The sequence below is a fragment of the Athene noctua genome, chromosome 4 (genome assembly GCF_965140245.1).
Source record: "Athene noctua chromosome 4, bAthNoc1.hap1.1, whole genome shotgun sequence".
Lineage (NCBI taxonomy): Eukaryota > Metazoa > Chordata > Aves > Strigiformes > Strigidae > Athene > Athene noctua.
The window spans coordinates 57,615,490-57,631,161 of NC_134040.1; the positions used below are offsets into that span (position 1 = coordinate 57,615,490).

The 15,672-nt window shown below is 42.5% G+C and overlaps 1 protein-coding gene across 2 annotated transcripts; it reads left to right on the plus strand.

The window, feature by feature from the left end:
* Positions 1–906: 906 nt before the first annotated feature.
* ETNPPL (ethanolamine-phosphate phospho-lyase) lies at positions 907–15,356 on the plus strand. Of its 2 annotated transcripts, XM_074905464.1 has the most exons (13): positions 907–1,006; positions 2,881–2,999; positions 3,152–3,311; positions 4,217–4,291; positions 6,055–6,148; positions 7,124–7,240; positions 8,914–8,996; positions 9,520–9,745; positions 10,615–10,769; positions 11,529–11,618; positions 11,829–11,959; positions 12,828–12,895; positions 13,760–15,356. In XM_074905464.1, the coding sequence occupies exons 1-13, from the start codon at positions 951–953 to the stop codon at positions 13,889–13,891; spliced, it is 1,506 nt and encodes a 501-aa protein (XP_074761565.1). In that variant the 5' UTR covers positions 907–950; the 3' UTR covers positions 13,892–15,356. The 2 variants fall into 2 exon arrangements, with proteins under 2 accessions (XP_074761565.1, XP_074761563.1); XM_074905462.1 differs by lacking the exon at positions 907–1,006 and having other exon boundaries at positions 2,776–2,999.
* Positions 15,357–15,672: the final 316 nt, after the last annotated feature.

Here is a 15,672-nt window from a genome sequence, read left to right on the forward strand (position 1 = left end):
CATCTGTGGCAGAGAGAAGGTAAAGGTGAGGTGCTCCACCGGCAGCTTTGCTGTTTGGAAATGCGATGCCTCTTGCCATGAATTCTGCCCTTCTTCCCTACAGAATCGTCCCCTTTTTCTTATGGGCTTTGATGTCCAGTGAGATGGTTATCAAGGGTAACCATGAAGAAATGTCACATTCAAGCAGATCAGTTCTACATTGGTTAGAGAGAGATCATAGGACCAGTTACACTTAAGTCTTGCCTAGACCCAAAAAAGGGTGTGCCAATGCATCAGAGCACCAGGGCTAGAGCCCTTTCCTACTTACGTACACATGTAGGAAACAATAGCTCTTACTAATTTGCCCTGCTTTACAAGAAATACAGATACAGGCTTTGATGGATGTATGCAAGTGTACATCTCAGCCTACACTTACAAACAGGTTCTGGGAGATAAGGAGCTGTGAGGTCCTTGAATTATGACCCTAATTTTGATTTAATCAACTGCTTGGTGCCTCCCACGAGGACGTCTGTAGCAGACGTGCTTTGGCCACCAGAGTGACCGACGAAAGGTGGGCAACCTCAGGCATGGCAGGTTCGCCGCTGGGACCTGGGTGGCCACCGGGCTCTCCCGCTGTCCCTCCGCAGCGAGTCGCTTGTTTTGCAAGTTTGCGCCGTTTTGAATCGATAAAAAAACTCAAAAGCGCGGAGGCAACCCGCGGCTGAGCTTTAGCCGAGTAGTACGCACGAGTGGCCCAAAAGGGAAAACCGAAAAACCGAGGGGGGGGGGGGGGAGGCCGGGCCGTCCCGCCGGGGAAGGCGGGAGGGAGGGAGAGGCAGGGAGGAGGGGTTTGGCGGGGGCCGGCGCCGGCATAAGAGGCGGGGAGCCCCCGGCCGTGCCGTGCCGTGCCGTGCCGTGCCGTGCCGTGCCGTGCCGTGCCGTGCCGTGCCGTGCCGTGCCGTGCCGGCGGGATGGAGGAGCTCTATAGCAAGGCAGAGACCCTCGCCCTGCGGAGGAAGCACATCGGGTAGGGGCGGCAGCCAGGCGGGAGGCGGAGGAGGGGGGGGGGGAGGAGGAGGGTCTCCGGCGTCTGCCCCGGTCCCCCCGGCGGTGACAGCGCCCGGCCGGGCCCGCTCGGCGCTGCCCGGGGCTGACAGCGCTGGGCAACCACTCCGGCCTCCCGGAGGGGGGGGCTGGGGGAGTGGGGCGGACATGAGACCATCCAGCCCTTCAGTTTGCCAAATCTTTGGGCCACTTCTGATTCCCGCGGCGGGTGGGGGGATGCAGCCATTGAAACACAGCGCACCAAACGCCCTTCGCTTTTTTAACAGATTAAAGCAAGCCAGCAGAATGTGGTACCCAGGTGTATGTCTAAAACGGGGCTCGGCGGGGGTGGGGGGTGGGGGGGTAGTCTGAATAAACAGAGTGCTCCTGAAAAATAGACGTCTCTGTTAAATGGAGATCTTCAGCTGAGTGTAACTGGGGGGAATGCAGGAAGGCTGCCGACAGTTGTGACCTGAGCAATAGTCCTGGCTGTGCACATATCTGATCCCATTATATTGAAATATTAGTTCCTCAAGAACATGCAGCTTTAATTCTTTCTTCAGTAGGTGTCGCCAAGTGAAAAATAAGTCCAGTTTGTTAAAACCTGCTCTGGGTATTTGCTGATTGCATCCCAAATGTGTGACATATATAAAAAGCTCACTAAAGTTTCTTAAAAGTCCTGGCCTCATAAAGCAGGCACATCAACCTCTCTTTAAGGGCCAGCTCGGTGTTAAGGGACTCTTGCCTGTGCAAGGATTGTAGGACTGGGCTGTGCTGGGCGAGCAAAAAGCAACTTTCACAGAATGGATTGACACATTATAGAAGAAAAAACTGTAGTCAAGAAATAGCCCATCACGATGATGATGTGCACTGTGTTTAAAGAGTACCAGAGGAATAGCGAAAGATGTCAGAAAAGATCTGTGCAATGGGGCAACAAACTGTGAGAAGGAAAGTAAATTACTTCACTTTTTAGGGGTCAAATTTAGGATTTACAAGTGCATAATCTCAATATACCTGACAATGACTCTCTGAGTTACCTGGAATTGATTTGGTTGATCCAAGGCCATATAAACATTACTCAGAAGGCTTCCCTTCTAATATCATGTAACATAACTACATAGCTGGCATGTTTTCCAAGGGGGGGGGGGGGGGGGGGGGGGGGGGAGGTGTTGAGAAAGAGTATTTAAAAGTACTTTTGGATAATTTTACAAGGAGCCTGAGTTTTGCTGGAAGCCAGTATGATTTAGGTGCTTCTAAAAAGCTGCTTTTAAAGGTTTTATCCAAAGCTGTCAGGATGAGATAGTGAGATTTTTAGAACCTGCTCAGCACCTCTGAAAATAAAGCCTGCAAGACATTAGCGTGTTGTTCTTGAATGTGAATGTGACCTCTATACGGTACAATCATCCATTGCGTAATGAATTTTTGGCTATAGTGTAAAACAGTGCTTAACAACTTAGTTTTGTTCCCAGCAAGTGAATTGTCTATACATGTTCATAAGGCATGTAAACAAACAGAGCTACAGCCTAGAAACACAGAAGGACATATAAGGACCTAGAACAACTTGCAGTCACGGTGCTCCTGTGAAGAAACCACTTGCAGTCAGAGTCATGCTTTGAAATGCCCTTATTGAAGACCTACTTCTGTTCCCACTGTGCCTAGGGAGGTGCACAGGGGCTCTTTTTAATTTTGGCAAGAGCCCCGCTTGACCGCTGTCTGAACCACTCACAAGCTCTTTGCAGAGGAAGGCAGTTGTCTCCAGGGCTGCAAAAGATCAACCCCCTCAATGCTCAAAGAAGGGGGAACAATGGAGAAAACTAAAATGGTGCTTTTTTGGTTTTGGGTTTTTTTTTTTTTTAGGCCTTCCTGCAAAGTCTTCTTTGCCAAGGACCCTCTGAAGATAGTGCGTGCCCAGGGCCAATACATGTTTGATGAGAAAGGAGAAAAATACTTAGACTGTATCAACAACGTTGCACATGGTAAGCAGTTTTATTTGTAACACTGCAGCTATTCCTTCGTTTCTAACAAAACACACTATTTCCAAGTTATGATGTTTGCAGTGCTTCTCTGACTCTTCTTGTGTGGTTCAATAACTGACTGCTTGCTAGTAATAACTAATTTTCTTCTTTAGTTGGCCACAGTCATCCATATGTGATAAAGGCTGCAACGAAACAGATGGAACTGCTCAATACGAATTCCCGGTTCCTTCATGACAACCTTGTTCAGTACGCACAGCGTCTTACAGCCACCCTGCCTGAGAAACTCTCTGTTTGCTATTTTGTTAACTCTGGGTATGTCTGAATATTTTTTTCCCCATTATGACTATTTATTATATAAGTTATATATAATATGTTATATATAATATATGCTATATATATTATGAGCTGTTTGAGATAGACACTGAGAACAGCTTGGTCTAAATGTCACTGAGTAGGACTTAGTAATAAGCAACAAAAAGATTTCCAGTACTGATTGAAGGATCCTTCCTATTTGCAGCTGTCATATTTAGTGTGATGGCTCAGTGCAAGAGAACCAAAACATGAAACTGGTCTGCTGAATGCTATGAAAAAAAAAAAACCAACACAACAAATTGGGGGGGGGGGGGGGAGCAAGAAAAGCAAATTCATTAATAGTATGTACAGAGTGAAAGCTATCTGTAAATTGACACATACCCTTGGAAACAAGTAGGCTTCTTTAGGTGTTTCGTTTAGTCTGTGATCACTTACATTGCCAGAATGGACAACCTGCAGGGACTTGTGAGCAGAGGGGCTGCTACGGATCAGGCTGAAAGTTTGAGTCTTTGGCCAGGTGTCAGATCCGTCTTCTCTGCTGCCTGATGGTGCAAGTGCTGGAGAGGACAGAGCTGTCATGGAGGGTGGGAGACAGGGCTGGTGCACTGTTGCCTTTTGAGAGTTTGTGGCTGCATTGCACTCTCAGCTGCAAAGTGGTCTCGTTTATAGCAAGAGGCGGTAAATGTCTACAAGCAAACTGGGGGAGGGAAAGAAAGCATCTCTTTGTTTGCTGTTTATACAAAGAGCTGTTTTTTCTTTGCCCTCTTACATGGCATTTACAGTCTCAACCTTAGCATTGTAATCTGTATAGTAACAGAGCCTGCTGTGCCTCCTCTTCTGTCAGAATACCATTTTAATTGGAAGTGCTTCCTCACTATTTTGTGGCTGTATCTATTCTTCTGCAGGTCTGAAGCAAATGATCTTGCTTTACGACTGGCTCGGCAGTACCATGGGCACCAAGATGTGATCACCCTTGAGAAGTAAGTATACAGAGTAGTTTATGTGAATGCAGCCAGCAACTCCTGCCATTACTTTCAGAAATGGCTTTGCAGCAACCCCCTGCTGTTTGTACTCCACTGCCTGCTGAAAGAAAAGCTTTGTTGCTTTCAAACTAGAACAGGTCAGGAAATCCCTTTTCCCCATTTGGATAAACACAAGTTTTGAAGATCTCTAAAAAATAAGCTTGTCAGTCACCCCAGAAGGTCAATCACCTGTTACAGGGCATTTCCCACAGAGACTGCCAAAGCAATTCAGGCTAGAGACTTGAATGTTGCTTTTCAACATCAGTGAGTGGTCTGGCCACTGGGCTGCTCTGGAAAAGGGCTTTCTGTTTGTCACGCTCTGCTGGACATGTTTCTTTTTGTACAAATAAATATTCAATGGTCAAGAAGAAAGATCCTGTAGCTCTGCAACCATGCTGCACTGATGCTCAGCTCTCAGTGAACACAAGTACACACACAAAGCCAAGCAGCTCCAAAATCAGGAGGCACTGAGAGGGCCGTCAGCCACAGGGAGGGTGGCTGACCACATCTGGGTTTCCACCCTAGGTGCAGTGTAAGGTTGCTTATGCTGCTGTAGGTCTGGATCTTCTTCTCAGGTTGTGATTAGAAACTCCAGCCAAAACAACTTCAAGAGCATGTGTCTATCTGAGTAGCACAGAGCTTGTTTGACTCAGCTGTGTTTCAGATCCTACTTGGCCCTCTGACTCATGTGGCCAAGACCTGGAGCTACTGAGAGCAGCTTCCATCAGGAGAGTCTGAGGATGGAGCTGGCTCTGTCACTGTTTCACTGCAACATCTTGTCTTCCAGAACACCACAGGGTATTTCTTTGCCCAGGTCCCAAGGCTCTGTAGGCTTTTGCCATAGCATATCCATCCCAGTCAAGGTGGGATTTCTGTCCTTTCTTTATGTCCATTGGCAGATTTTGTTGTCTGGCTAGTAGAAAGGTGTAAAGAAGACAAAAGAGTTAAAAAACATCCTCTCTACCTGATGTGTGTGCTACTATGAGATTGTGACATGTCTTTGATTTGGTTTGAGGTTCCCTTTGCTTCAAGTTTATGGCTGAACAAAAGTGTTTTTTTTTTTCCCTGAATGAAGCTGCTACATGCTTTAGGTTTGAAAGGATCTGTTTCCTCATTTCTATATCAAATTGGCCTCAGTAGTAACCAGCTTTAACATACCCTGCAATATAAAGCTTTTACATTCAAACAATATTCATCCTTATCCTTTGGCTTCTGCCAAACATTCTAGCCTGTAGGACCTTCAGGGCAGGTAGCAGTGTGCTGCTGCTACATCCACGTTCCGATGCAATGTCCACTCTTGAGGGTCTTTGCAATGGTGTTGGGGTCTAGCTTGCAAAGCATGAGTTGGCCAGAGTGGGGCCCAGAGGTTGGAAATGAGGGAGCTGGACCCACCTTTCAGCTGCTAGGTAAGGCTGTTAGGGCAGCTACCTTAGAGGCGGCGCGGTCCAGGGGACATCGTCTTGGTCCGTCCCCATGCTGGCACTTGATTTTATGCAAGAAAAAACTCTCTGTTCCAGTCTTGCTAGTGAATTAAAATAAACAGCAATTTCATATTGCCTTGGAGAGAAAGACTGAGTAAATTAAATCAAGATCCCTTCACAAACAGTGCTACTGTGTTGCTGATACAGTTGCTTATTCTGGATTATTTATGGGCACTGTTGTAAATTTAGCTCTTCTATACATTTGATGAAAAGTGACTTCGATATTTAACACTCATACAGTGCTTACCATGGCCATGTTACATCTCTGATTGACATCAGTCCCTATAAATTTAATCAGCTGGGAAAGGACAGCAAGAAGGAGTTTGTGCATGTGGTAAGTGTGGTTTTTTTGCTTCTTGTCAATTCTAGACTGTTATGCAGCATATTGAATTACCCGCTTCTGGTGTAAATATACTTTCATTTTGTTTTGCTGATTCTAGAGTACCTATACTTGGCTGTTTCTCAGTGGACTAAATACAACAAAACTGTTTGCTTTTGGATTGTTAACCAGCTCTGAGGCTGGTTTCCTCCATAGTGTTAAAAGTTTCCTGAGTCACTGCACTATATAGTTACACATTTTTAAGTTAGCCAGTATCTGCTGTGTTGGTTTGGTTAAAGATATGCAGGACTTCTGAGTATACTTCCAAAAACTGGAAAGGCAGACCCCACAGGTTCACACAGATCTGGGTATAGAGGTCATGAGTGTTCAACTGAGTGGAATACTGTTTGATTTTCAGTCTGAACTTGTATGTCTTAAAGACAAAATTATTCTCAGCCCAGAGATGTACACCAAGCAGGTCTTTCCTATCTAGACCTCCTTGCATTAGCCACACTGCCAAAGTAGTATCCACCTTTTTATACCACTTCCTTTGTTTACTGAACCTCTCCCAACACTGTTTGTAAAGGCTTAAAGGTCATACAGATTTGTACCATGACAAGGACGCTGGAAGGGAGGTGAAATGCTGGAAAAACCCATTCTCCAGTTGCAGAAATGGATCTTTCTGCAAGAATCTGAAATAAGATGAGGACACTCAGTATTGTGTCTTGGGGGAGAGGAGGGACAATCTTGAAAGGTGGGTGAGATAGATGATGGCTCTTTCGCATGCAGTAATGTTGAACACATCACGGGGCTGGATTGAGTTTAAGCTCTTGTAAGCGTTTTTGCAATTCCATGCAGAAATTCAGGCTGTACTAACTCCTGTTACCTGTGTGGCAAGACAAAAATGTAGAGTAATAGAAAAGAAAGTAAATGTTCCACAGAAGGATGTGCTTAAAAAAAAAAAAAAAAAAAAAAAATTGGTCTTTTCAGGCTCCTTCTCCAGATATCTACAGAGGAAAATATAGGGAAGATCACCCAGATCCAGCAAGTGCTTATGCTGAAGATGTGAAGAAGATTATTGAAGAAACACAGAAGAATGGACGCAAGGTGTGTGGTTTGTGCTCTAGAAATGCTGAGGCTTCATCTATTAAGTGTGGCATGGGGGCATGAAACAGGCAACTAAGGATGTATTTATTTACTCAGTTTCACTTGCTTCCTCCTGCCCTTCATTTTTCTAGGCATCAATGAAAGGATCAATAATACAGCTGTAAATAAGCAAATGTAGCCAAAGCAGTTTACTTTCCTATTTTATGCATTGAATCAGTAGATTGTAAATATTTTAAGGAAAGCTTTCAAGTCAGCTGAGAAACTACATCAAAATTCTATCAAGGATATATAAAAGTCTCCAGCACATGGAGAAAATAAGCTAGATAAAATCTTGATAATACGTTCCCGAGGCTAGTAGCTTACCGTAACTTTGGAGTCATCTAAAAAGGTAAACCTTTCAATATGACCTTGATAAAAACAGACAATTTCTGAACAGGTTTACCTAAAATGTGTGTTAATGTTTTGTATGATGGCATTAGTGTTTTGAGGCATGCAGGGCTTGATCCAAAGCCCACTGAAGTCCCAGTAGAAGTTGGAACAACATGTGCCCTTCTAGCCCAGTGGACTTACATCACTCTTCTTTTAGTTTCTTCATCAACTTTTTTTTATTCTCTACTAACGGATAGTTTTGTTTTTTTCTTCCCTTGTTTCCTTTTTTTTTGCATATTTCTTAGGTTTTGGTGACATAGACCTGTGGCAGGACAAGTTGTGCTAAAGGCTAAGCCTCACATGCTATGGGAAGCTTCGTACTCTTTGGCCGTAGCATGCCTCTTCAAATATAGTGTACGGTTCTTTACACGTTACTGCTCGGCCTTGTTTCCAGGAAGACTGCGCCAGCCCAGAGAGACCTCTTGATGCTCAGGGAGGGGTTGACAAGTGATGTGGGGATGCAATCCCTTAAATAGCAGACTAATGCTGAGACTTTGGGGTAATATTGTATCTCTGCTGCATAGACCTCTGCTGTTGACAAGAAACAAATTTTGATGTTCCAGTGTATCTGATCTGCTGCTCTTAACCTTCCTGACTTGAAATAACTTTCTTTTTCATTCCTAGCAACTGGAATTATTTCACCTGTAGAATTTTTCTCCTCTTTTGTCAAGTGCCTCATGCTGACATTTTACTTGTGTAGTTATTTGCATTAGGTAGGGGTGCCCAAAGCATAGCCCCAGGTCATCTTTCAGTTCAGATTCTACCCACCTCTACTTGGTGTTCAGGATTGAACAAAAAGGCTGATCACCACATATACCTGTTACTGGAGAGCCTTGGCATTAAGCAAGTTTCATTAAGCTCTGGGGGAAAATGGCTAACATTGTTGTGTATCTCCTGTAAATTGAATTTTGTAAATAAATTTACAGAGCTCCCAGGAGCCTGATCCAATGTCCACTGACACCAGTAAGTCTTCTGCTTCCACAGCTGTAGGACTAGGGTTTAACAGAGGTCCTTGTATTCCCATCAGGTTACAAAGGTGGCCCTGGCTACTGCAGATTTGGGCACCCCAGATTACAAACTGAATAAATTCTTTAGCCATAGCTGTTCTCAAGAGCCCTCAGTTCTCCAACCCATTGCGTGATTAAATTAAGGCACACATTTAAATGTTTATTTCTAGACTGTTAGATGTTTGTGCAAAGGCCAAGTAGATGAACACAGCTCTCACCTGAGTTTGTTTTTTGTAGATTGCCGCCTTCATAGCTGAATCCATGCAGAGCTGTGGAGGCCAAGTAATTCCGCCTGTGGGCTATTTCCAGAAAGTGGCAGAGTACGTACATCACTCCAAAAGGGCATAACTGGAAAATTAACCAAAGAAACAGGTTTTCACTATGGGCTTATCCAATCAATTCAGTTATCACCTTCTCTTGTTATTGGATATCTGAGGTTCCTTTCTGCTTTTTGAAGAGTATGATTCCACTTCTATTTTTTATGGAACATCAGCTGACTACTTTTTTTTTAGCTGGATAATTGTCTTTCCTCTTCTATCTTTAATCCTCAGTACATAAGTTTGGTGGAAGATGAAGCTGAACCATCATAAATATAACCCTGCAGTACCATTATAATACCCCTATTTTGCCTCAGAATATCAGATATTTTTTCTTCACATTTAGTCAACTGAAAATTTATCAATTGAAATAGCTGTAGCTGTGTTTCAGCAGCTGTGTTCTTTCTTTTTTTCCTAACCCGGTCTCACACTTGAGAATCTGTAATATCAACTCCCTTGTCCTAGGTTGCATACACGAGGCATGTACTGTAGCACTAGCCATTCAAGCTGTTCTATTTGTTTTCAGGTACGTGCGTGCGGTGGGTGGAGTATTCATAGCTGATGAGGTCCAGGTTGGCTTTGGCAGAGTTGGGAAACATTTTTGGGCATTCCAGCTGCAAGGCAAAGATTTTGTGCCTGACATTGTCACCATGGGAAAGCCCATTGGCAATGGCCACCCTATGTCTTGTGTGGTCACAACAAGGGAAATCGCTGAAAGTTTTGGTGCCTCCGGACTGGAGTATTTCAATACAGTAAGTTCGTAGGAGAAGGTTTGCTTTTTTTCCTTTTGGTCTGCATTAGCATTTAGAAATTGTTCAGGTGATTGAGCTAACATCTGCATCCGTCACTGCATCACATTACTAAGAGCTCGAGTCAGCCACAGTCTTTAATATCTAAAAGCAAGTGGAGAGGCTTTGAAATATCCTCTGTACCAAGTGGTATATCTTAATATGGACCAGCACTAGCTGTCTGGCAAGTCATGCATCTCAGCTCACATCCATATAGATAAATTCTTCCTTCTCTCTCCCCACTCTGAAATGTTGACCATGTAAAATTTCATTTTCTAAGATAGGCTCTGTGCTGGTGGGGCTCATGCCCTGGCAGACCTTGCTCTGCAGTTGTCACCTAACAAAACAATGACCCTTTACCAGGAAACATTTGAGCTGCATCCATGCCCCAGAGGAGCAGCTTTCTTCTTGGTTACCGAGTCCTATTTCTGCTCGTGAGGCTGAGCCTTCTTCCCAGCTACCATGAATCCCCCTGTTTTCAATGGAGTTTATACGCTCCAGATCAAAAAATATCAGATCTATCACTCACTGCTCTTCATAGGAGCATTTTTCCTGCACATGCAATCAGCAAACTCTGAGAGCAGCTTGAATGCTTCAGCTGTGAAATCTTCAAATTACTGAAACCTGAAGCATAGGAAGAGGGACTCCCTTCCTTGGGCCTCTTACACTGCCCAAAGTGTGGGGGACAGTGCTCCACAGCCTGCATGGCACAATATCCTCACCTCTTCAAGCTTTCCACATTCCAGGCAGGAGAGGGCAACTGAAAACTACGTGGATAACCACAGATGAATATTTGTGACAGGTTTTGGTTTCTTATTTGTCTTTACTATCAGTTTGGAGGCAATCCGGTGTCTTGTGCTATTGGTTTGGCTGTGCTGGAGGTAATAGAAAAAGAAGATCTCCAAGGAAATGCTACACGTGTAGGAAATTACCTCCTGGAGTTGCTGGCTGAGCAAAAGGATAAACATCCCTTAGTGGGAGATATCAGGTGGGTGACTTGCAGCAATGTCAGAGAAAAAAAATAACTGTGCTAGAAAAATCAACAAGTTTGGGGTGAGGGGAACACAGAAAGATTATGCCATGATTATGCTACACCTCTTTTATAAAATGGACTACTCATAACTGATACTGTGAGGCAATATATATTTTTAAAGAAGTTGTCCATCCATCTGCTTAGTTAGGTATAAGTGTAGCCCCTAGAAAAGCTCTGAGAGAAAGTAGGAGAAAGAGCCATTGACATCCAATAGCCCAGTTGTCAGCACACTGTTGGGATGATGGAGATCTTGTTCAAATCTCTGGTCCCTTTCATTCAGAGATGTTAGTGTGGGTTTTCCTCTTCTCATGTTACTACCATGGTAACTGCCTGAAGGTTTTTGGGGAGGGGGCTTGGGTTTGGGGTTTTTTTAGTTATTATTTTTGGTTATTTGTCTTCCACAGCTCCCTGGCTTGAGGTTTGCAGGATAAGAGAGAAAGAAAATTATTCTATCATTCTTAACTGGCCACATAGTCTTAATGAGCCAGATAACAGATATTTCTGGATAAATAAATTTATCGCACCTGATCACCTGAAGTAGCCAGTGCCAAAAGATGACCAAAGAGAAAGTCACCTCTCTTTCCTACTCCTACCCCACTTACACCCCAGGGAAGGGAACTGCAGTTGTTAGAAACAGGTTTTGTATTTGCAGCAGAAGGCTTGGGTTACTGACACTGTATTTAATTTGTCTGTATTTTTTTTCCTCTACTCCAGGGGTGTTGGATTGTTTGTTGGAGTGGATCTGGTGAAAGATCAACAAAATCGAACACCAGCCACAGCTGAAGCTCTTCATCTTATTTACAAGTAAATAGTTTCTAAAGACTATGTGCAGTGATCAGACCTTCCTAATATTCCCCAGCAGTTAGTCATTAATTTCAGTTTAAATTTGTGTAGGTTTTGATAATATAGTACTAGAAAATAAAAGTTTCAAAATCAAACTCAGCCAAAAGGGTCTGACAGGACACAATATAGTTTTATACCTGTGCCTAACATAGATGTTTCCTCTTTCCACAGGCTGAAAGAGCATCAAATTCTTCTTAGTGCGGATGGACCCCACAGAAATATACTAAAATTCAAACCACCAATGTGTTTCACAATGGAAGATGCAAAACATGTAGTAGAGACAATTGATGCACTTCTCACAGGTATGTGTGCTTTAGTACTCAAAGGAACACTCTTCTTTGTTCGTTTCCAGATGAACAAAGTTTTTGTTAGAAACCCCAGCCACTATAATCTAGGCCATTACATGCAAGGGAAAGTAATCAATTACATTTCTTACCACTTGTCCAAACTGCTGTTCTTAATGCCAATTATTATTATAAATAAATAAAAAAACCCATATGTACTCTAGCCAAAATTTTAGGCAAAATCTCTCACAGACTCAGTGTTACTATTAATTCCTGGTCACATACTCTATATGTTAAGGAGCAAATACATTAATTCAGCACAGGCCTGAAAGACACTGCTGAAACATTGGTGAAACTTTCCATAATGTGCTCTATCTTTTTTTAAAAAAAAAAAACAAAACAAACTGGAAACATGATTGTCTCACTCAAATTTAGCCTGAAGGTTTTCAGGCTCTATTTATCTTCTACCTGGGGACATAAATAACGTCAGGTGTACTATTAGCATAATGACTCTCCAAGCCCATTCTTCATTGAACGCTCCCATCTCCTGAGATTATAACAACTGGAGCTAGACTAGCACGAACCTGCTAGACAAAGACAGATTTCAAGTCTGAAAGGTCTGTCTGAACCCTCATGCTGCAGTCAAGCTGTTAATTTCATTCTTTTCTCTAAACACCCCCAAACTACACAGTCCTGATACATTAATTACATTGCCTTAGAAAATTGTTTTAGGAAGTATTCATCATTCTTTAGTTATTCTTCTGTGTGATAAATGCTCAGAGGAATAGCTGATTAGGTATTTTATTACTTCAGCCAGCTGTTAAATTGACTGTAAGTTTACTTACCCATGGTTCTTTTTAATTTAATTATTTTATTACATTTTTAGAAATGGAAGAGGCAACTGGAATGAAGACAGAAAACAATGCATCTACAAATGCACAATGTAAAACAAAAGTATGTTCTGAATTTTTTAAACTCTTATTCAGATAGGTGTTTGGCAGAGCAAGTATAAATTACTTTATTAGAGCATGCCTTCATTTTTGGGGGTGTGAGTGGTTCTGTGCCTTGAAACTGAGCTCAGAACGTAAGTCACTACTAGAAACCTGAGAAGACTGTGTTACTGGGGCAAATCTAAAATACAGAGTAATACAGAACTACAAGAAGAAACATTATAGACAAGCCCCTCACCTTGTCTGCCTTGTGTACAAACAAGACCAACCAGACTTTGGGCTGCACAAAACTGTGAGCTCAGCAGTCAACAGTTTTACCAGTTCTAGGTATTGCATACTATTGATGGATATTTGACTTTCTAAGCAAGACTTCAGCCTGGCACGTGTCCAAGTTTTTGGAGAGTTCCAAGGATTTCATTCCCACCATAGCTCTTTGAGTATGAATGGCTGACATGCATCCAAATTAGGACTTCTTAGGTTGCAGCCCCAGCTCTGGATAAATCATATATAATTTCTCACACCCTTAAAAACATGTCACTCACTGTGTTATAGGAAAGCTCGCTGAGCTTTCTGAGCTTTCACCCTTGGTGAGTTTTCCAGTGATGCTGTGAATATGGTGGGAGGCAATAGCTCAGCTGTCTAGGGGTGTAGGCAGACGCCCTATTTGCCATTTAGATCATACTAGATTTGGGGTACAAGCCTCCTCTTACAGACATTTGTACACATTCAGTTCAATTTCTTTCAATGCTAAGAAGTTGTGCCACTAGAAGAGGAGAGTCAGTCAGAGCTACCTCATGGGAACAAAGTCCAATGGCTGCCTGCTGGAAGAAGTGCACGTGCCTTCACTGACATTTCGTTTCTGTTTCAGATATCTGAAGGGAGTTCTCAACCAGAAGGTGCAAATGAAAGCATTGGCCATATGAATGGAGCTGCCTGCAGACAAGAAAATGGCCTTTATTCTAAAAAGTGCTCACTGCCAAGTAAAGGAATAAGAACATGAGGAGGGAAAGTTTCCTCATTCAGTTTGAATTTGTCTGGCTTGCTTTTGAGATGAAAAGTGCAATAGTCCAAGTCCTAGGATTTGTTTGAAGCCTAGTTCTACCTTCCACAAACTGACTGAATTCCTATTAGCTTCCGTAGGAGTTTAAAATATCTTTACAGATACATGAGAACTGTACCATGTGGCTTGAAATCTAGATGTGACAGATCAAACAAGTGATACACAAAATACCTTGGTGCTGATGGCAGGCTTGACATAGGTACACAAACTCAGTGAAATCTCTGGATTTATCTGTATTGCACAGAATCTGAATTGCTTAACCACGATGCAAGCAAATGCCAATCCTATTAAGTTTAAAATTACATCCTTAACTTGCTATTTTTACAATATTTTAAATTTCAATATATAATATTGAGATGTTAATTACTTCCCATGTTTTAATGGCTGAATTCAAAAAACAATGCTTGAGAGAGAAATCATTATCTTCCAGCATAACTTAGGTCCTATGGACCACATTCCCAGCTAATGTAAATTGGTGTAGCTTTGTTAATGTCAACAATGCTCTACCAAGAGTCTACCACTGTGTGTGTAGAGACCCAATGTTTATCCAGGGCATTCTCACTTTATGTTCAAAGAAAATGGAAGAATCTGGACCCTAATTTTCTATGGATAAAGCAACTTTTATAGATAACTATTTATATAGAGTAAGATTTTATGGTGGTTTTTTTTTCCAAAAGTTTATATATTGAACCCTCTCAGTCCAAAAAATATGCAAGTATATATCATTTCAGACACAGTGATTGAATTTAACCTGAAGGCCTCTCAAAATGAAGTTTCCAGGGACAGCCCAGCTTTCAGTCCCATGGATTTTAGTTGTTTTAACAGTTGTGGGAATTACTGCCTGATCCTGTTGTAATAGTGCCGTTACTTTTTGTTAGTGGTGGTAAAGAGTCACGTATCAGTTGCATAGGATCCTGACACATAAATTGCTATGCTAATGTTGGATTATTAAAATGAGAAGACCACTGCATAAAACATGCGTGCAACCATTTCACAGCCACTGCCCACCTGGGTTGCAGATACTTTAGCCTGACTTGCCTCCTTCTCAGTGTTAAATTTCAAAGAGAGCGCACAAGCTCTGCTTCTCTTTTTTAATATATGAGCAAGTCCATGCTATGGGAGACACTGAAGGCTTTAAAAATGGTATGTACTTCAGGAAAAAAAAAGACAAAATGTATTTCCTCTTCAATTTTAATACCCTATGTTCTGCTGTTTTGTAATTGCTGCTAATAACCCTACTGCTATGACTGAAAATTGAGCACCTTACCTAATTTCATTTTTTCCACAATTTGCTATATTACTATTGGTGTTTCCAGTGTAATGTTTCCAACATCCTCAAGCTGACTTATTTTCTGTTTCCAATCTTTGAATAATTCTTTGATAATAAATCTCTTATTTGTAATTATGATGTCCTCCATAAGGAGTTTTTTTGGTTTAATTTTATTCTTCAGTAACACCTATTTGATGAGGGGAGTAACTTCAGATTTGACTGGGGGTTGTCTCCATACTGAAGCAGAACCGGCTAGGCTGTGTTTCCCCGAGGCCCTACATGTTGACAACTCTTACCCTCCAAGCCAGATGTTACCTCAGCTGCCACAGTTCAGCCCCTGCTAACCCTGCACCAAGAAGGGTGCCCCAGGTCTTTTCGAACATGAAACTACACAAAGGCCTAAGTCAACCTAATTTGGTATGTGTCCAAAAGCATGGTTTAGGTTACTCCT